The 22,790-nt window shown below is 39.5% G+C and overlaps 1 protein-coding gene across 2 annotated transcripts in view; it reads left to right on the plus strand.

Moving 5' to 3' along the window:
* The window catches only part of RADIL (Rap associating with DIL domain), a 111,792-nt gene that overhangs the window by 5,437 nt on the left and 83,565 nt on the right, over nucleotides 1-22,790 (plus strand). For both annotated transcript variants that reach the window (XM_036741237.1, XM_036741236.1), the window contains exon 2: nucleotides 1,485-2,080. In XM_036741237.1, coding sequence (XP_036597132.1) covers nucleotides 1,528-2,080 — 553 coding nt within the window. In that variant the 5' untranslated portion in view covers nucleotides 1,485-1,527. The remainder of the gene's footprint in view (nucleotides 1-1,484; nucleotides 2,081-22,790) is intronic.

The following is a 22,790-nucleotide window of genomic DNA, read 5'->3' on the forward strand; positions in this document are numbered from 1 at the left end:
TAGAGATATTGGGAAAAGAGATTGAGAAAAGGTTTCTTTAGTGCTTTGAATTTGTTAGCGACATGTCCTATGTAATTATGATTTTTGTAGCACACTAAGTCTTCAAACTGTTATCCACCCCACTCTGAACCCCCCCCCCCCCCAACAAAATATTGCATCCATCTGGCCTGGAAAGAGCCTAAATACAGTTTTGAAGCAGTGGGTGGAATGCAGAAATTCCAGTCATGCTTACATTGCTTCTGTATTAGCCTTTTGTGTCCTTTGTGTGTGTGACTTCCTAACAGTCTGAGGTGCTGTTCTTAAGAAGCATCTCTTTGCCAAGCTAGAACCCAATTTCTTTACCTGTTATTTTGTTGTTTGCATTTTTGAATGTCAATTTGTTTTTCCATTTAAAATTTATTGCTGAAGATCTGGTCTCCAGGTTGCATTTGAGTCATGTTTCTATAATAGCGAAGGTAGCAAGCAGGATCGGGGAATGCAGTAGCACTCAAGGGGAATGATTGCAAAAGGTTAAGTCTTTTGAATCCTGGCTAATTTCGACTGTTCCCTAATTGAGTTGTAACTTCTGAGATGAGCATAGTTCCTTTAAATCCTGTGCCAGGTGGGACCTTCTCAGCTAAACTGGGTCATTCTGGTTGAACTTAAGCTCCTTAATTATAATTGATACTTCTTTCATTCAGCAAATATCTGTTGAACTTCTTCTATATGAAAGGCATTTTATCAGGTGCTTCCTAGAAATCTGTACTCACAGAGAAGTATGTGATTGCCACTTCCATTAGGCATTTTTGTTTTGTTTTTTCCATTTTATTTTTCAGTCAGCAAGCATTTGTTTTCTTTCCCTCCCACCCTCATTCTCCCATTGAGAAAGAAAGAAAGGAAAAACATATTTTAATAATTATGCATAAGCAAGCAAAAGAAATTATTGGGCATATATGTGATATAAATTTGAGATCCTGGTTGAGATAGTCACCTGTCTAGTAATAGTGATGGGAGCTCTCTCGTAGTTTCTTTCTGGGAAGGTATGTGAGCTCTTTCTACAGTCCCTCTCTGATGCTTCATCATGGCATAGAAGGAACATCAGGTTCTGGAGGGCCTTGTCAGCAGATCCTGGCATGTCCCACTCAGCTGGAATGGTGTCTGTGGGTATGCTGATGAACCCATGGGTGTGCCTGATGAAGTTCATTATCACAAGGTTGGCTACTAAGTGATAGGTATGTTAAGCCATAGAAATTCCAAAAGACTACTAAAGCACAGAGGGCTTCATTTCTAATTTTCATTCCACAGCAAAAGGATCACAAGATCTTTGAAATATTGAACTATTTTAGCCCATTCAAATCTCCCCTTTAAGATCAGGGTCATTTACTTGGCTCAGATTGAGAGACCTCCTGAGAATAGAATAGTGGTCTTGTTGCACCACATTCAGCTGCTTCTAAAGATGTTTATGATAATGCTATTCATCTATCTTCATTCTTACTCTCTTCTAGGAAACTACTTGTGTCTTTTGACCGAAGCTGAAAGTCTTGTTTCATGACAACCTCTCCCATGATGTTTTATGGATCTCCTTCCACCATGTCCCCACCTAGCAAGAGCAAACTAAAGCGTCAGAGTCGCCTGCTCTCCCAAGTGCTATCTCGAACACTGAGCTACAAGGACCGAGGCTCTGATTCTACTTTTCCCAGCTTGGGTGCCAGTGATGACCCTGCAGAGCTTTCCACACAGCTTTCTGCCCCAGGTGTCCTGAAGGTGTTTGGAGACAACGTCTGTACAGGTGCCCACTACAAGAGTGTACTGGCCACAGCTAGCTCTAGTGCTCAAGAGCTGGTAAAGGAGGCACTGGAGCGTTATGCTTTGAATGCAGTATCAGCCAGCCAGTATGTGCTATGTGATGTGGTGGGGCGATTCGGGGACTTAGGACAGCAATGGCAGGCAGAATGCCTTCGAGTCCTACGGGATAATGAGAAACCCCTTTTGATTCAGGACCTGTGGAAGCCCCGAGAAGGCTTCTCCCGGAGGTTTGAGTTGAGAAAGAGATCAGAGGTGGAAGAATTGGCTGCCAGGGATGTGGACACTGTAACAGCAGGTGAGAAGGATAGGAGAATACAAAAAGGCCATATGGCTGAGTCCTTGGGGGTTGGGAGTGGGGGTGGTCTATCCTAGAGGAAGGGAGAAAGAACAAGGAGGTTTCTACCTCTCAGGAGCCAGGGGATACTTGGACAAAAAGATTCTTTTTTTATGCGTGTTGTATGTTCTTTGCTCCACTAAAGTCCTACTCTAGTACCTTGTCTTGATATGGAGGTGACCACATGTTTTTGAAAGCTGTGTCGGGATTGTTGGCTTTGCCACATTCTGTTGAACTAAGAATGCTCTGAGCATGTTCCCAGTGACTTCTTATGTCTGTCTGGTCTGAAGGAGAGCCTGGTTAAGTTTGGAGTAGGTTATCACCAGAAAGTTGGCCACACGATGGTGAACTTTTTTGGTCACAGCAACCTACAAACATCTGTTTCAGTGAGGAGAGGTTAGGATTTATGTGGATGGAGGAGTACTTGTAGTAATGAAAGTACAGGTCTGTGGACGTTTGAAGGAAAAGGTATTATTTTGAAAGGAATCAATAGGCTTTTTTGTGGGATATGAAAATTTCCTACTACGTTTCTTGTGTGTGTGGGGATTCTCCTCTAAGTTTACTATACTACAAAGTGAGTGCTGATGATTTACTTCTTCTGATGTTCCTTTGCATTTAATCTGTTAATCATATCCTAAGCCCAACTGTTTGGATGTTCTTTTAGAGTTCTTGACTGCTTTCCCACTTTTGGCTTGCCTCTGTCTTTTTCTCTCCTGTTAGCACTTAAGCTTCCATTTCTTCCAGTTTCTTCCAGCTTGATTTCACAAAAAACAGATTTCATGAAATTGTCTTGGATCATTGTATTGCTGAAAATAGCCAAATTCTTCATCATACAGCATTGTTGTTACTGTGTATAACATTCTCCTGGTTCTGTTTATATCACTTTGCATCAGCTCATGTAAGTTTGTCCAGGTTTTTCTGAAATCATCCTGCTTATCATTTCTTATAGCACAATAATATTCCATTACAATCATATACCACAGATTGTCTAGCCATTCCCCAATTGATGGGCATCCCTTCGATTTCCAATGCTTAGGCACCAGGAAAAGAGCTGCTATAAATATTTTTCTACAAATAGGCCCTTTTGCCTTTTTTTGGATGTCTCTGGGATACAGACCTAGCAGTGGTATTGCTGGGTCAAAGGCTATGCACAGTTTTATACCTCTTTGGACATAGTTGCAGATTGCTCTCCAGAATGGTCGGATCAGTTCACAGCTCCACCAACAGTGCATTAGTGTCCCAGTTTTCCCACATCCCCTCCATTGTTGATCATTGTACTCTGTTTTAAAAAATCTTCATATACATGAAAAGCTAATTATATGTATTGCTTAATTATTATGTGTGTATATCTAGAAAGTTGGTATTTCTTCCTAACTGCATACTTTGGATAGTGTTTGAGCACCTTTGTTACTTCCTATTACCAGTTTCGAAGGGACCACTAATGAGGTCAAAAGACAAATGGAAAAATTATATTCTAATTGATACCATGGAGTCCAAGATACTTAAATTATTTGGCACCTTGTTTTGTTATTTTTGGTACTCCTACCACTCCTTTGATAATTGGATAGCAAAGATAATATTGCTCTGAGTTTTCCTACCACACACCATTTTGCAGGGGCCAAGAAAACAAGGTGTATAGTTAGTCTTTGGTCAGCTACCTAAGCAGAAAGCACCAGATTTGCCTGGCTCTGAATATTATTTTTCAATGTGATCCAAACCCAGCTTTCTACCTGGATTAAATATAGCTCATTAGAAAAGTGTGCTTTATTTTTGAAGAGCTCATTTTGCTGGAATAGGTCAATAGAATAGGTGCTGGAAAGATTATGACAGAAAATTTGAGGTAATTTTATATCCTCTAACTCCTTTCTTAGTGGACCAAGCTATTAAAAAGAAATGCTCCATAGCTTGTTTAACTTGGCTGTGGTTTTTCCAAGTCCATTGGGTAAATTGATTATAAAATTTCCCAATCTTGCTGATGAGCTAATATAGTATCAGAAAAGAGTGTTGCCTCAAAGGCAGTAGAGCTAGCTATTTAAACTCTGTAATCGAATCTTTATAAAATACTTTTGTACATTTACAAATTGTAAGATGATTTTAATTAAATGGTCTTCTGCCAGATACGACCAACAGTTATCTGGAGAAAAGGCTCTGGGAACACAAGAGTTAATTGACTTGCTCAGGAAATGTCATATAGCCAGTCAGTGGCAGAGATAGGATTAAAACCCAAAACCAAATTCCTGTTTAAGCTAACAGCCCACATCTAGACTGTTCGTGGACCTTTGCAAAAATAAATACACAAAGCTGTATGAACTCCTCGGTTAGCTGCTGTGAGCTATTAGGTTAACCTGGAATGATTTTCTACAAATTTTGTGATGACTCATCTAAAAATTACTTACCTGTAGGACATTTTCCAGAGATTAAATAGTTTATTACCTCTTATAAGGAATTTCATATTGCATGCCATTTTTCATCATTACAAAATTGTATTTAGTGAGAACACTGCTAAAAACCACATTCCAGGTTGTAATAGCTAGTGTTAGATTACAGTTAGTGCCTGGATTCTCTTTAATAAATTAGAAAATGAAAAGGAGTGTGCTGAACTGAGAGGGAAGGAGGAATTATTTATGTTATATCCCTTTCCCTTTAAGTTTCTCAATCTTTACAGGTTGTGTTTTATGTTAGGAGGTGGTTAAGTACCTGAATTGGTTTTGGTGGGGGTGGTTGGAATGTTTTGATGAGCAAGATAGGATTAGTTGACATATACATGAATACTCGTTCAGGTCCTGTCACTAACTGAATGACTTTGGATAAATTACTTAACTTTCCTATGCTTCACTTTCCCGATTTGTAAAATGTGGATGATAATGTCTGCCCTACTTTCCTCTGAAGGTTGTAAGAATCTAATGAAGTAAATGACAGCACCTTGTAAAAGGACTATGTAAAGTTGAGGATTTATTTGGAATAGTGGGTTGACCAAATACCTTCTATTTTGTCATTGAGCTAGATCAGAGGTTCCCAAACTAATTTGGCCCCCTTTTAAAAAACAAATTACTCAGTGCCCCCTGGAAATCGATTTTCTTTAACCCTTTAATTTTTTTTTTTTGAAATTTGTGTCATTTCAAAAAATACTTAAATTTTTAAAAAATGATGCATCTTAAGTTTCATAATTTATTGTAAATTTGTGGGTTTTTTCCTGCACTGAAATTTTGATGAGACAATATAGCATCATGTAAGCATATAGTATCATATTGTAAACAAGTTATTATATACACATTTCCTGCTGATGCATGCCGGACTTCCTGAAAGTGTGCAACATGCTTGCTCACCAACACTTGCTTGTTAAGACCTGTCAGCGGACTTGACCACTGATGGGTTATAACTTGCATTTTGTATGTTTACTTGGAAAATAATGTAATCACTATAACTTTTAACTCTGTTACACAAGAGATGAAACATATATGAACAGTTTTTCAGAATTTTCTTATCTTCTTTTCTTTCCTTCTGCTTACACCACTCCCTTATTTTTATTTAATGCCCCCGAACCTGAGGCTACTGCCACCCCACCTTGGATCATTCCAGTGCCCCCCAGGGGGCAGTATCGCCCACTTTGGGAACCTATTGCTGATGCTGGAGATACAAAGACAAAAACGAAACAATTTTTGCATTCAGGGGGCTTACGTTCGTTCTCTTGTGAGAGAGATGCTAATTTAAATAGGAAATTCAAGTCTGGATTTTAACCCAATCCCTGCCACTGCTTTGCTGTGTAACATTTCTTGAACAAATCACTTAACTTCTCTGTGTTCTCAGAGCCTTTTTTATACATAAGTGTGTAAGTAAATATTTTGTAAAAGTATATACAAAATTTTTGTAGTTAATAATTTTTGGAGGCATGGGAAGGCACTAACTGCTGGGAGGGACCAGGAAAGACCTCATGTATAAGGTATTGATGGCACTGAGCTTTGGAGGAAATTAAGGATTTTAAAAGGTGGAAGTGAGGAGGGAGTGGATTCAAAGCATGGGAGACAGAGAGCCTTTCCAAAAGTAACTAGTTGAAAGATAGAGTGTGGTATGTGAGAACATCAAGAATGAAAGTTTGCTTGGATTATAGAGTGTGTGAAGAGGAACAATATTAATAAGGCTGAAAAGGCAGGTTAGAATCAGGTTGTGCAGAGTTTTAAACGCTGAACAAAAGAGTGTATATGTTATCCTACAGGAGCCACTGGAGTTAATGAGTAAGGGAACAACATACAGTTAGACCAGTGTTTTAGGAATATTGGTGGTGGTGGGGTTTTTTTGGAGTGTTTATAACATTTGAGTTTTTTTTTTAAATTCTGAACTTAAACACTAAATAAAATGAGCATTTCTATATACAAAGAACAAAAAAAAGGTGTACGTGAAACTACAAATCTCGTGAAACTACAAATCTCTAACGTACAGCTTGCTTTTCCTTGTAAGTATGTAGTAAAATCAAAATGTAACTTCCAAAGCTGTCCTGTTTGTATTTCCTTCTGGCTTTCTTTCTGTTCTCTTTTGTGCATTTAAAAAAATGCTTCAGTGACCCCATTTTCTTTTTCTTTCCTTTTTTTTGACAACCCTGTTGCAATATATTTTATATCTGTGAAATATAGACTATATTCATAGTCAAAACAAATTCCCACAGTGGTCATGTCCAAAAATGCATGCCTCATCCCGTACCTTGAGTCTATTATGCTTTGTTAGGAGGTAGTTGGAGGCTTCATCGTTGGTTCTCCGGAATGGTGGTTAGTCGTTACGCTGATCCAAATTCACAAGTCCTGTTATTGTTGCTGTTATTGTATCAGTTGTTCTCCTAGTTGTACTTATTTCACCCTGCATCAGTTCGTACAACTCTGCTGAGGTTTCTCTGAAATTGCCCATTTTGTCAGGGACATTTTTCATTGCTTATGGGGTAATAGTATTCACATACCATAATTCATTCAATAGATGGGCATTCTCTTTGTTTATAGTTCTATGCTACAGCAAAAATAGCGCCTATAAATATTTTTGTATATAGTAGTATTTTTCCTTTGATCTTTTTGGGATATAGGCATGACTTTTGGGGCATAGTTCTAAATTATTTTCTAGAATGGCTGGATCAATTCACAGTTTTCTCAGCAGTGCATTAGTGAGCCTTTTTTTCTTGGACATTGCAGCATTATCATTTTTATTTTTTGTCATCTGTGCCTATTTGATGGGTGTGATATGAAACCTCAGAATTACTTTAATTTTCATTTCTCTTAATTTTTAGTAATTTGGGCCTTTTTTCATCTATCTCTTGATAGTTTGGGCTTAATTACTTTGAGAACTGTCTGTTCATATCATTTCACTATTTATTTAAGAATTACTCTAATTCCTGTATATTTGAGTTGGGGTCTTATATCTTAGATAGCAGGCTTTTATCAGAGAAACTTGCTGCAAAGATTTTTTTTTTAATGTACCCATGATTTCCTTGGTTTAGAGAGTACTTGACGAGGGGCTACCTGTATCAATATAGAGTGAGATATTCTCTGTGATTTATAGGCTTAGGTTTCTGGGGCAGTGAGAAGTTAATTGACTTACACAGGGTCCTATAGCCAATGTGTGGGACAGAACTTGCACGGCTGTTGCTGACTCTGAAGCTACCTCTCTATCCATTATACTATGACATCTCTCTGGCAGCATCAGTTTGGAAATGCTGAGGGGATAGACTGGAAATGCGTGAGGGACTTCATGTGGAGAGACCAGATAGAAGGCTGATGGCAGTGGCTTTGTGAGTAGAGAGAAGGGGACAGGTTTGAGAGATATCGTAGAGGTGGAATCGACAAGAATTGGCAGCTGATTGTGTATGTGTGGGATAAGGGAGAGGGAAGAGTTGAGATTAACTCTAAGGTTTCAAACTAGGTGACTAGATGGATGGTGATGCAGTTGATTAAAATGAGGTAGTTAGGAAGAGGGTATGTTTTGGGGGAAAGATAATGAGTTCTAATTTAGGTGTGTTGAGTTGAGTCTGTGGGATATCCAATTTAAATGTTCAATAAGCAGTTGGTGTTAATGGACTGGAGCTCAGATATATTGAGATAACTAAACCCATGGAACTGATGAGGTCTCTGAGTGAGACCTCATCACCTCACCTGAGTGAGAGAAAAGAGAGTCCAGAAGCAAAAAGACCTGAGTTCAAGCCCTGCCCTGACACTGTCAATACTGACTTTATGCCACTGTGAAAGTTGTTTAACGCCTCAGTGCCTCAGACAACTAAGAATCTGAGTTGCAGAACAGGTGCTAATATGCAGTGGTAGAGGGAATTTCCTCACTGCAAGTTCCTACTCCACCGAAATCACAGATCTGGTTTTAAAAAGAGTATTTGTCATAGTAGATGTAAAAAGCTTTTCAAAGCTTGACTAGTACTTGGGTTTTCTCTTTCCATTCCTATCAGTACAGTACATAAACATGCTTAGAGCCACAGCTAGATGGACGTGAATTTGGATGTACAAGTTTATTAGTTACTGTGGATTTGTTGTAACTACTATCTTAGCGTCATAGAATTCTTAGAATTAGAAGAGAGCTTATGGATCTAGTTCAGTCTTCCACATAGTGAATGATTTCTTCTACACCATCCTTGTGGGATATTGATCCAGCCTCTGCTTTAATACTTTCAGTGAAGGGTAACTTACCTTACCCTCTTTTTGCTATTGGATAGCTCTCTTAATTACAGAGCTCTTGTTGATCACCTGTGAATGAGTTAGCTATTCTCAGTAATACAATGATAGAAGACAATTCCAAAGAATTTTTGATGAAAAATGCTATCCACCTCCAGAGAAAGAATTGAAGGAGTCTGAATACAGATCACAGCATATTTTTTTTTAAAAATCCTTTATTTTTCTTGGGTTTTTTTTTGGTCCATTTTCTTTCACAACATGGCTAATATGGAAATAAGTTTTGCATGACTGCACATGTATAATATATATCAAATTGCTTGCCTTCTCAGTGAGGGGGGAGGGAATAAGGGAGAGCATCTAGAACTCAAAAAGGAATGTTAAAAGTTGGTCATTACATAGAATTGGAAAAAAATATAAAAATTCAAAAATTTAAATGATCTTATGTTAAGATAAAACTTAAGCTCACTGATGGCTAGGCCAGCCTTCTGCTACATCACAGAACAAGTTTGTTTGCCCTTCCATATGACAGCTATTCTAATATTTGAAGACTTTTATCATGGCTTTCTTTAGTTGTTTTTTCTCCAGGACAGACAGGGTCCATTTTAAGTATTCCTTCAGTTCTTCATAAAACATATATTCTTAGCTCCTTGCTATCCTGGCAGCTCTCCTCCTCCTCCATTTAGTTAATTTTCCTTCATGCATCACCTAATACTGTGGGTCACCTGTTGGGACATAGAAGTAGTTTTGTTTTAAAGAAAAATTCTTATTATGGTATTTAATGGGATTTTGCCAAAGTTTTCATTGTTATAGATCTACAGATAGAACATTTATTAAGCTCTTACTATGTGCCACACGCTGTGCTAAGTGCTGGGGATACAAATACTTTCTTGTTCTTGAGAAGCACACAACTTAATGGGAGAAGATAATACTTGAAGAGCTAGAAAAAGGGTGAAGGGAGTTATATAGTATATCACGGTTTGAAACTAGGCAGCCTGGGAATGACGTGGAGGCTTGGTTGCTGGTAAGGTAAAGCAGAAAGTTCACCTATCAGAGCCCTGGGTCCAAGTTTTTGGTGGGAAAGCGGTGGGGATGAGAGAGTGGAGAGAGGATGATTTGGAGCCAGGATTGTATTCCTGCTGGAGTAAATCAGACAAATGCCTAGAATGTCGTTGCACGCCACACTAGACAGGTTCTAGGATTTCTAAGATACTTTCATTTTCTTCTTTTTCCCATATCCTAAAAGAGTAAAATGTTTAGGTCACCCACCAAAATGCCCAGTTGCCCTCTGATCTGAAACAGTAGTAGAAAATGGGATGGAGTCCATGTACATAAATGTAAAGAAATAAAATTTGGTCCTACTAGTTTTCAAGTAAATGAATATTATATAATAATAGTTTGTATGGTTATATTTCCTAGCATGCCATTTCCATTCCTTCTAATAGCTGTAAGTAATTTCACTGGCTGTCTCCCTTGCTTAGAATTCTCTTCTTCCTCATTTCTATCTCCTGGCTTCCTTCATATCTAAGCTAAAAGCCCAGCTTTAGCTGGAAGCCTTTCCCCTTAATACTAGTGCCTTCTCCCTGAAACTGCCTCCAGTTTATCTTGTAATACATCTTGCTCGTACAGAGTAGTTTGCAAGTTATCTGTCCGTTAGACTGTAAGCTCCTGGAGGTTTGGGACTGTTTTTTGCCATTGTATACTTTCATAGTATATAGTTGACCTAGTGTGTGGCACACTGTAGGAGCTTAATAAATGCTTGTTGACTTGGCTTGTTTTCTAGTGGGCTTCAGGTTAAGTACTTAGCAAAAGTTTACTTCCCAGGTATCCAAAGCTGAATTTCAACTTAAATGGGAGATGGAGATTGAAGCAATAGAATATATTATGCATATTTTATCTAGAGGAACTTGGATTTCTAGCATTAGAAGTAAGAGAAAAAAATGAAGGAGATAATCGGATTACTGTCATAGCCTAGCGCTCAGGTTGTTTTGATTTTTATTTCCCAAATATGCTGCCTTTCCCTAATTGCCTTTTTTTTTCTTTGGGGCATCGCAATGTTGTATATCTAGGGCGATAAAGAGATGGAAGGGAGGGTGGCAGAGCATTGATAGAACCTGCTGGGTTTTTTTTTAAAGGACTGGCATTTAAAAATCAGTGCCATGCTGAGAGAGTAGCCCAGACCCAGTCACTGAATAAAAGAGGGTAATCCCTTGTGTACATTGTGCTGTAGGAGGTGAGGAGAAATGAATACAGTGATTTCTGGTTTTTGTTGGATGCTTGGGAGAGGCAGAGAATGATACATACTTGTTAAATTATGCTCAGGTCATCCAAAATTAAATTAAAATAGCGTAGAATTTAGATAAGGCTGAGTTTATAGAGCTTATTGTATTTTAAGATAATCTTGTGGGCTAAACAAAGACAAGGACATACAGCAAACATTATGTTCTCCACTGGCTACCTCAGTCCGTATTGTTGAATATTGGAAACTGTAAGAGCAGGCTTTGAGCAGAGGCAGTGCCTCTGTAATCAGTGACTGCATGTATACCAGGTTCCCAGTTGGAGGCCACAAAACTGTAGAGCTGAAGGGGACCTCAGTGGTTGTCTAGGTCAACCTGTACCTAAACAGGAATTCTTTGTAAAACATTACTGACAGGTGGGTGTGAAAACGTCCAGTGAGTGGAAATGTTCTATTTCCCAAGGGAGTCCATTCTAATTGTTTTCATGGCTCTAATTATTTGAAAGTTCTTCTTTACATCAAGCCTAAATCTGCAGCTATCCACTCCCACTCATTGCTTTTAATTTTGTCCTCTGGGTCCAAGCAGTACAAGTCTTTTCCCTCTTCCATACAACAGTCCTTCAAATACTTAAAGATAAAAGTTTCGTTTCCCTTCAGTCTTTTCCTTTGTAGGTTAAACAGCCCCACCACCTCATATTGAATGATCTCCACTCCCTTTATCACCCTAGTTATTCTCCTCTGGACTTTCTTCAGTTTATCCATGGCCTTTCTAAAATTTTTTGTATTAATTTTGAGTCTTGGAGGTTCCATTGAATCTTTTTTTGCTTTTCCACTATCCAAATAACTCTTCCCCTTATAAATCTCTGGTTTTGTTCCTGAGGTGGTAAGTTGCAAATATTCTGATCCTCTTAATAGTAGGGTGTAGAAGACCATAATTAGTCAGGTATGAGAACCATTGAAAAACTTGGGGAAGTGCCCTAGAAGTTAAGTGATGGCAACAGGGTTTGGGAGAGATTGGTATAAACATTGCAGAGGCTGGCTCTGCTTCTTACTACCTGTATGAACTTAGGCAAGTCACTTGACCTCTTCTGGGTTTTAGTTTCTTAATTTCAAAAAAGAGACTTCTCTTCTCAATCTGATCCCAGTTTTGAAAGATAGCATGCAAGCCTTGTGAACAGGTCTTTCTGTTGAGGGGTCATAGAGAAGGTAGCACTGTGTTGTGGCTTCCTTGAGTACCAAGTACTCCCCATGTTCTCCTTTTGTCTCACAGACCCACATTACAGACATATCTTGTTTTATTGCACTTTGCTTTATTGTACTTCACAGATAACTACATTTTTTACACATTGAAGATTTGTGTTAACCCTGCATCAACCAAATCTGTCAGCACCATTTTTCCAACAGCATGTGCTCACATTGTGTCTCTGTATCCCATTTGGGTAATTCTCTCAATATTTCAAACTGTTTCATTATTTTATTATATCTGCTATGGTGATCTATGATCAGTGATCTTTGATGTTACTATTCTAATTGTTTTGGGGTGCCACCAGCCACACACATATAAGATGGCAAACTTAATGTTTTTTAAATTTATATTTTATTATTTACTTAATATTTTTAGTTTTCAGCATTTATTTCCCCAAGATTTTGAATTACAAATTTTCTCCCCATTTCTACCTTCTCCCCACACTCCAAGATGGCATATATTCTGACTGCCCTGTTCCCTAGTCAGCCCTCCCTTCTGTCACCTCACTCTCCCCCATCCCCTTTTCCCTTACTTTCTTGTAGGGCAAGATAGATTTCTATGCCCCATTGCCCGCATATCTTATTTCCCAGTTGCATGTGAAAACTTTTTTTTTGAACATCTGCTTTTGAAACTTTGAGTTCCAAATTCTCTCTTCTCTTCCCTACCCCCCCACCCTCCTAAGAGGGCAAGTGATTCAACATAGGTCACACCTGTATCATTATATAAAACCCTTCCACAATACTCATGTTGTGAAGGACTAACTATACTTCCCTCCATCCTAGCCTGTCCCCCTTTATTCAGTTTTCTCCCTTGACCCTGTCCCTTTTCAAAAGTGTTTGCTTTTGATTACCTCTCCCCCATCTGCCCTCCCTTCTATTGTCCCCCCTTTTTTATCCCCTTCCTCCTTCTTTCCTGTGAGGTAAGGTACCCAATTGAATGTGTATGTTATTCCCTCCTCAAGTCAAATCTGATGAGAGCAAGATTCACTCATTCCCCCTCACCTGCCCCCTTTTCCTTCCAACAGAACTGCTTTTTCTTGTCACTTTTATGTGAGATAATTTACCCCATTCTATCTCTCCCTTTCCCCCTCTCTCAATATATTCCTCTGTCATCCCTTAATTTGATTTTATTTTTTGAGATATCATCCCTTCATATTCAACTCACCCTGTGCCCTCTGTGTCTGTCTGTCTCTTTCTCTCTCTCTCTCTATATATATATAGTCAAATTTTCTATTCAGCTCTGGTCTTTTCCCTGAGAAAGTTTGAAAGTCCTCTATTTTATTGAAAGTCCATGTTTTGCCTTGGAGCATTATACTCAGTTTTGCTGGGTAGGTGATTCTTGGTTTTAATCCTAGCTTCATTGACCTCCAGAATATCATATTCCAAGCCCTTTGATCCCTTGATGTAGAAGCTGCTAGAGCTTGTGTTATCCTGATTGTGTTTCCTCACTCCTTAAATTGTTTCTTTCTGGCTGCTTCCAGTATTTTCTCCTTGATCTGGGAGCTCTGGAATTTGGAGTTTTCTTTTTGGGATCTTTTTCAGGAGGCGATCAGTGGATTCTTTCAATTTCTATTTTACCCTCTGGCTCTAGAATATCACGGCAGTTCTTCTTGATAATTTCTTGAAAGATGATGTCTATGCTCTGTTTTTGATCATGGCTTTCAGGTAGTCCAACAATTTTAAAATTATCTCTCCTGGATCTATTTTCCAGGTCAGTGGTTTTTCCAATGAGCTATTTCACATTGTCTTCCATTTTTTCATTCCTTTGGTTCTATTTTATAATATCTTGATTTCTCAAAAAGTCACTAGCTTCCACTTGCTCCAATCTAATTTTTAAGGTAATATTTTCTTCAGTGGTCTTTTGGACCTCCTTTTCCATTTGTCTAATTCTGCCTTTTAAGGCATTCTTCTCCTCATTGGCTTTTTGGAGCTCTTTTGCCATTTGAGTTAGTGTATTTTTTAAGGTGTTATTCTCTTCAGTAGTTTCTGGGTTTTCCTTTGGCAAGTCATTGACTTGTTTTTCCTGGTTTTCCTGCATCACTCTCATTTCTCTTCCCAGTTTTTCCTCTACTTCTCTAACTTGCTTTTCCAAATTCTTTTTGAGCTCTTCCATGGCCTCAGACCAATTCAAATTTTTCTTGGAGGCTTTTGACATAGTCTCTTTGACTTTGTTGACTTCTTCTGGCTGTATGTTTTGGTCTTCTTTGTCACCAAAAAAAGATTCCAAAGTCTGAGCCTGAATCTGAGACCGCTTTTCGCTGCCTGTTCATGTTCCCAGCCAACTACTTGACCCTTGAGCTTTTTGTGACCCGTGGACCATAGCATGCTAGGCCCTTCTATCTTTTGCATATTTAAGCTTCAGCTTCAGTATTTGACTTTCCACTGAGTGCCCCAAATCAGTTTCCTTAAGTATTGACTGATTTTATCTATTTGCTGTCCAAGGGACTCTCAAAAGTCTTCTCCAGCACCACAATTCAAAATTGTCACTTCTGCAGCACTCAGCTCTCCTTATAGTGCTACCTTCACAGCCGTACATTCCTGCTAGAAAAAGCATAGCTTTGACTATGCTGACCCGTCTTTAGGGAAAAGTAAAAAAGATTGTGCCCTATGGCTGTGAACCCAGTTGAGCTTAAATACCATAAATTTGTAATGGACCTGGTTAGCACTGTTTGCATGATTTAGGAGTGGTGGAAAACATCTATACAACTTTTTCAGGAGGAAAGAGAGCGTTAACAACTGGTAGGATCAGGAAAGGCTTCATGTTGTAGATGGAGCTTTGAAGGGAACTAGGGATTCTAAAAGGTTCAGCTTTCTGATTTTCTCTCTCACTCTTGCTCACGTTAAGTTGTAGACAAAGAGCTGATACAGCACTAACATGAGACTGCCATCAGCCATTTAATAGAGCAATGGGGTTCCCTGGACTATCGAAATCAGGATATTTATCTGAGTTACCTAATGATTAGTGGAGGACAGAGACCCAGAAAAATTAACTGCAACCGCCATACCAGGCAAACATATGGGGAAGAGAGCTGTGCTAGGCTCCAGGTCCTTTTAGCCTTAGCATTCACGTGTCCAGGGAGCTGGGACCCTACCGTTCAAAGCTGTTTTCACAATTTATATAAATATGGTTATGCACCATACAATTGTATTAGGTGAAGTTAATTTGATTTCCTGGCTTTTTGCGATGATAGCAGCCCAGGAGGAGAAAAATCAGATGGTAAAGAGGCAGCTAAGTGGCGCAGTGAGTACAGCACTGGCCCTCGAGTCAGGAGGACCTGAGTTCAAATGCGGCCTCAGACACTTGACACACTTACTAGCTTTGTGACCTTGGGCAAGTCACTTAACCCCAATTGCCTGTCCTTCTCCCCCTGCAAAAACAAACAAACAAAAAAATCAGATGGTGAGGATTACTTCGGGAATGAAGATTAGCACATTGGGATAGATGGTGATCAGGAGGAGTGAAGAGCTGAGGAATTCAAGAGTTAATAAATCATTAAAACTGGTACCCCATGGGATCAAGACTGGGTGTTGTTGAAATGTTTTGGAATGGTATTGAGAAGAGTACACTGTTAATGGAAAAGACTGATAAACCTACTGCGTTAGAACGCGGTGGCATCAAAAGACCTGAGTTTGGACATACAATCTCTGAGCCTCAGTTTCCTTCTCAATAAAGTGATGATAATAACACTTGCACCACCTAATTCAGAGAGTTTGGCGACAAGCATTATCAACCTTAAACTCTATATAAATGTGAGTTATTTAAATCATAATAAAAAGGAACTGAGCAAGCATCAGTAATAGGCTTGCTGTGAGCTTCATTCTCACCCATAGTCACCTGAGCAAGAGCCTAACTGTGAACAAAATTGTAAGTAAAGAAAAAACTTCTCTCAGTTAAGTAAGGCATTTGTAGTAAGGCTTTTTAGTAGCTTCCTAGACACTTAGCCTGACAGTGCTGTTGTCAGTCAGTCTTCATAGTTCTGCATCGTCATGTTGTGAGGGTATACAAGTCTTTAAGTAATTTGCTGAAATCACACAGTACAAAGCTTAGAATTCTCTTTCCCATAACCAGAGCCCAAGATCTGGCCAATAAAAAAGCCTTCTAACAAGTGACTTAGTTAAGCCAGGGAAAATGGAAATCAGTGGAAGTCTTGGTTCTGATATCTCTCTTAACTCTGACATATTCATTTTGCAGGAGAATCTATTTATGAAAGTTAATGTCTTCCTACTAAGAACTATTACTTTTACCCTGTGGGTGAACTTTTTAGAGTGAATTTTGAGTCTTTAATATGCAGGCTATTATTTCTTATTTCTGCTGAAGATTTTTTCCTGCAGATTCTTCATTCTGACCTTTTTTTTTTTTTTTTTTTTTAATTCTAGAGACCCAAGTTGCCAATAGTCGGCTTTAGAGTGAACACACAGCTGGAACTTGTTTCAGTCTTCCCCAGAAGATGAGTAGTTAGAAGCTGACATATTAAGGGAGGCTATGATAAAGGCACCAGTTATTAATATACCATCTGTGGGGGTGGCTGGGAGTTAGAAGGCGGAGAATAGGGAGTGGCATGTACCATTGCTTGTCAAGAACTTAACATAGGGCAATGTGAATTTTATCATAAGAAATTTTGGGGAGATAGATTTCTGGGGAAGGAGGTCAGGATATCCTGTAGTTGTGTGGAGTCCATCAAATACTGAGGCATATGTAAACTGTATCATTGCTGTTGAGAGAAAAAAAATTCCAATGTGATGTGTTTTGGTAGTCCTCCTCACCTACCAGTGATTTACAGGGCCATGATTTCTCCATCTCAGAGGTGACCTATCAACAAGCATTTATTTTGTGCCAGGCATGGTGCCAGGTGTTAGAGATACAAATACAAAACATAAGATTGCTTGGCCCTCAAGAGGTTCACATTCTACTAAGGAATATAACTTGTTCACAGGTAAGCAATTATTAGCTATATACAAAATAAATTCAAAGTGATTTCAGGACAGAAGGGGGATAATAACTACTAAGAGAATCGTGAAAGATTCTTGAAGGAGCTTCTACCTGAGATAAACCTTGAAGGACAGTAGGAGAGTTCCAAGAGGCAGGGATGAGGAGGGAGAGCATTCCAGGCATAGAGGAATAGCCTGTGTAAAGGCTTGGAGATAGGAGAGGAAGCTTCATGTAACTGGTCTGATTAGAATGCAGAGGGTGTGTGAGAGAAGTAAATGAAAGGCAGATGGGAAAGGGGAGATTAGGGCAAGTTGATAGACATCAAGGAAGGAGCCAGTGGATAAAGAGAGGTTGAAAATTAGGGGGAAGTAGACTTGGACAAACATGGACGAATATATTTCATTATATGTCTCAATAAGCTCACGGTGGATATTCGACCTGAATATTGAAGAACCAGTCATTCTTAAAAATTAGAAAAGAACAATATCAGATACCTTTCACTGCCATGATTAGGGGGAAAACACTTAACTAAGTAAGGGATGGAGGCGATCATAAAAGATAAAAAATAGATAATTTCAGTTACATGAAATTAAAAAACTTTAGCACAAATAAAGTGCAGTTAGAATAAGAAAGGAAACTGTCAGGGGAGATAATTTTGCATCAACTATCTCTGGAGGTCTGTTACCCAAAATAAGTTGTGAATTAACACAGATATATAAGGTCAAGAACCCTTCCTCAAAGGAATGCTAATCAGGTCCATTACAGATTTATATTATCTAATCTCAAGGGGGCCCTCATTGCAACAAAGCAATTCTTTTACTTCTCCCTAACTGATTCTCCATCAGACTCTCAGCATCTCTTAGCGTCTTCTCATTTGAGGTCCTCACCTCACTCTTTACTCAAAAGATCAAGGCCCTTTGACTTAAACTCCCTCCTCATTTCACAACTCATTGACCTGACATCATCTCTCACTGTATTTACTCTCTTAATTCAGTCTGAAGGAGTGGCTCCCTCTTCTTGCCAAGATTAACTCACTACAAATACTGTTTATCCCATTCTCTCCAGTCTTCTCCAGCAGATTGCCTCATTTCTTGATAATCTTTGGCCTCTTCCTTTCTTGCTGCCTTGAAACACACCCAAGGCTTTCCCTTGCTAGATATCATTAATTGCTCATTATTTATTAGTCGATTAGTTGTCAAATCTGATACATTTCTCAGTTTTTATCTTTCTTGACCTTTCTGCAACATTTAACACAGTTGATCACTTTCTTCTCCTCCTCTCTTCCCTCTGGGTTTTCATGACACTGGTTCTTCCCTTACCTGTCTGAGTGCTCATCATCCCAGTCATGCCTACTAACTGTGGATGTACCTCAAGTCTCCATCTTAGGCCCACTTTTCTTTTCTCTCTATACTCTCACTTTGTGACCTTATCAGTTTCCATAGATTTCATTGCCATCTCTTTGCCAAAGACTCCTAGATCTATATATTCAACCCTAGTCACTCTCCTTAGCTTCAACTCTCTGTCACCAACTAAATGCCTATTGGTAATTCCTGTTTCAGTATCCCACAGGCATCTCAAGCTTACCATGTGCAAAACAGAATTCATTGTTTTTCCTCCTAAACGTACTCTTCTGAATTTCCCTATTACTATTAAGGGTACCACCTTCATTCCAGTCACTCAGGTCTGCAGCCTTGGTGTCATCCTCACTCTTCGTTCTCTTCACCTCACATATCAAACTGGCTGCCAGATTTTGTCCTTTGTATCTCCATAATGTTTCTTCTATGCATCTTCTCCTCATCACTCACATAGCTGCCACCCTAGTTCAGGACTTTAACACTTGTCACTTGGACTATTGCAATTGGCTCCTTTTTGGTCTTCCTGTCTCAGACCTCCCCATTCCAGTCTGTCTTTCACACAGCTGCCTAAGTGATTTTCCTAAGAGGCAGATCTGACTGTTACAACCTTTCCTGACTGCCCTCCCCCCCAGCAATAAAATCCAGTGACTCCCTATTATTTCTAAGATCAAACAGAAAGTCTTTTCTTTGGCATTTAAATTTTGTTATAACAGGACTCTTTTCTAACTTTCCAGTCTTTTTACACATTATTCTTTTCCCCTACATACTGCCTTTTTGCTTTTCTGTATATATGACACTATCTCCCATCTTGGTGCCTTGGTACCTACTGTCCCTTGAACCTGAAATGTACTCCTTCCTCTTGGTATCCCTAGCTCTTAGTACAGTGCTTGACATACAGTCTTTACTTAATAAATGTGGGCCAATTACGGTAAATAGTCAAAAGTTATGAACAAACAGTTCTCAAAAGAAGCTATTAACGCTTTGAAAGGTTGCTTAGGGTCACTAATAATAAGACAAATATAAATCAAAACAATTCTAGTTTCTTTGTACACATAGTACATTGCCAAAGGTGATAAAAGATGGAAATGATCACTATTCAAGGGGCAGCAGGAAGACAGACACACTAGTATACTGTGGCTGAAGCAGTGAATTTGTCCAGCTGTTCTAGAAAGCCAATTATGCCAAGAAAGTACCTAAAATGTCCCTAGAAATTTTGATGTAGGTTCTTTGACTTTGTTGACTTCTTCTGGCTGTATGTTTTGATCTTCTTTGTCACCAAAAAGGATTCTATAGTCTGAGTCCTTTTATGCTGCTTGCTCATCTTCCCAGCCATTTACTTGACTTTTGAGCTTTTGGTCAGGGTACGACTGTCTTCAGAGTGGAGAGTGCTTTTTCCCAAGCTTCAGGGGTTTTGCATTGCTGTGTTCAGAGCTACTTCTCTCCTGGCCTGTGCTCTGGTCTGTGAGTGTAAGCACTCCTTTTTGCTGTGGAGGACTCCCTCTCCACAGCCACCGCAAGCTCTGTCACACCAGTGCTCCGATCCTCCCCCAGGAACCACCAACCAGGACCGCAGCCCAGATCCAAGCAGGGCAAAGCAAGAGAACCCTGCCTGTGCACCAGCAAAGTGCTCCCTGTACTCCCGCTCTGATCCGCTGCTTGATTCCTCCCACCGGGTGGACCTAGGGCCAGAAGCAGCCACAGCTGAAGCTCTTTAAGTAGCCATTTGAGCTTCCTGATGCTGCCACTGCATCACCACCACCACCTCCAGTGCTGGGGCTGGACCATGTACTTCTCTCACCCAGATCCAGAAGTCTTCCGTTGTCATTGGCATTTGTGGGTTGAGAAGTCTGGTAACTGCCACAGCTCAATGATTCAGGGCCCTTAGGCCTGCTCCAAATGATGGTCTGCGCCCAGCCTGATCTCTTCAAGCGTGGCCCAAGTTGGGCTGCGCTCCACTCCCAGCACAGTGCAATAGACCCTTCCCAGGGATCATCCTTGCCATCTTGGGCTGGAGACCTGTTTCCCTCTGTTATTTCATGGGTTCTGTAGCTCTAGAGTTTGTTTAGAGTCATTTTTTACAGGTGTTTGGAGGAGTTTGGTGGAGAGCTTAAGTGAGTCCCTGTTTTCAAGCTGCCATCTTGGCTCACACCCCCCCCCCCCCCCCCGCTCCATCCCTAGACATTTTGACCTAGTGTTAACAACAGTGTTGCTTGCAGCTGCTGTGGAGGTGTATGGCCAATAACACCAGCACACAGGAGGGCTGCTAGCACTGGTTCTTTGATCTGCTTTTCTAAGGAAAGCAACTTTAAAGGGTTTACAATCTCACTTTAATTAAACATACATATATCATTCACTTAGTTCAAAGGGAAGAGTCCAGCACCCTGAACTTTATAGAAAATACAAGCAGAATTATATAAACAGCAAAATAACACATATCAGTAGATAAGCTTCTATCTCTCTGTCCAAGCAATACATAAATAGTTACCAGAGAGAGAAGCACCAACATCGGGGTTTTCAAAGCCAGGGGATTCCTTAAAGGCTACCCAGAATCTTCACACCAACACTCTTCTAATGAGTGAGCCCCGAACAAAATGCTAACCCCAGAGTGTGTGTACACACACACACACACACACACACACTTCTTCAGGCTCAGAGTACTTCACACCTCTTGATGGCTTCACACCTCTCATGACCTAACTAGCAAAAGGGTGTGGGCCTTCCTACAAACAAAGGCAAGACCCAATCAAAGGCATTTGATTGCCTTAGTTCTGAGAAGCACTCCAAAACAAAAGACAACAAAAAGTCCCACTTTGCTTGCCATTACACCTAGAGATCACACTGTTAGATGTATCACCCTAAGGAGATGATGAAGAGCAAAGCTGAAATGGAGACTTCAGTATGGTATAATGGAAAGGGGGACTGGTCTTGGGATAAAGAGACCTGGGTTTCAATCCCTCTTCACATGCCTACTACCTATGTTACTATAAACACATCACAGAACCTTTTAGAACTTCAGTTTCCTCATTTGTGAATTGGGGATAAATACCATTACTATTAAAAGGTTTTTGTAAGGAAAGTGCTTTGCAGATTTTTTGAGTGATATATAAATTTAAGTAATCATAATGTTATAGTATCAGTTACTTCTATTTCTTTTCGAATTTGCTATTCAATCTTTTCAGCTCCATACTACCAGTAGCAATTAAACTGCATGAACCTCTATTTGAGAATCAATAACAGGGTTCTTACATTTGCAGAGAAATAATATTTCCAAACTGTATCATAGTATTGAAAGGGACTTGCAGGTTGTAAGCTTGTTAACACATTAAAGACAGACACCTTTTTTTTTTTTTTACTGACAGACATTGTGTTTTTTTATTTCTTTTGAGAGCTCCTAGTCCTTGTAGTGCTTATAGCAGACGTAGTAGTCAATGAAGGCCTAGTAGGTAAGCAAGCGAGTCTGATCCCTCAGATCTACACAGGAACATGCCATAATCATCCAGATTGAGTTACCCTGTGTTTGAAAATCTTAAGGATAGGAAATCTACAGTTTCCTACACTATTAAAAAAAAACAACTCATGGTAAGAAAATTCTTCCCTTTTTTGCTTTCTCGTTATGAAGAGTTTGAATTAATTAAGCTTAAATGACTACTGGTAGTATATCTTAAAGCCCCAGAGAGACTGCAGTTTGGAGGATGATGCTGAATTTATCACTAAATCCGCATCAGGGTGGCTGTATCTTCCAGGCCCAAGTAATTCTCCTTTTATAACGAGTTGTCTTCCTTTCTTCAACTCCTGCCCTTATATTAAGGGACTTCATTATACATGTTGACATTCTTTCAAACATCTTAATCTCCCAGTTAACTCTTCAGCCTTCTCAAATCCTACTCATTTAAACAGGCATTGATTAAGGACCCCACTGTGTGCCAAATACTGGTGATACAAAGACAAAAATGAAATTAAATCATATTTGCCCTGAACAATACCTGCTTTCAAGGAGCTTACATTTTATTGGAGGGGATCACATGTATCTCTATAAATATGTGCAGAATAAATACATGAAAGGTATTTTAGGGAGAAAGGGCACTAGCAATTGGGGGGTCAGAAAAGGCATCCTGTGGAAGGTTGAATCTCCAAGGGGAGTGATTCTTTGAGGAGTAGAAAGAGAGAATTCTAGACAAAGGGAATAATTGGAGATTGGAGATGGAGTGCTGTGGGTGAGTGCTGAGAAGTGAATGAGAGAAGAAGAGGTAGTGAG

The sequence above is a fragment of the Trichosurus vulpecula genome, chromosome 1 (assembly GCF_011100635.1).
Source record: "Trichosurus vulpecula isolate mTriVul1 chromosome 1, mTriVul1.pri, whole genome shotgun sequence".
NCBI lineage: Eukaryota > Metazoa > Chordata > Mammalia > Diprotodontia > Phalangeridae > Trichosurus > Trichosurus vulpecula.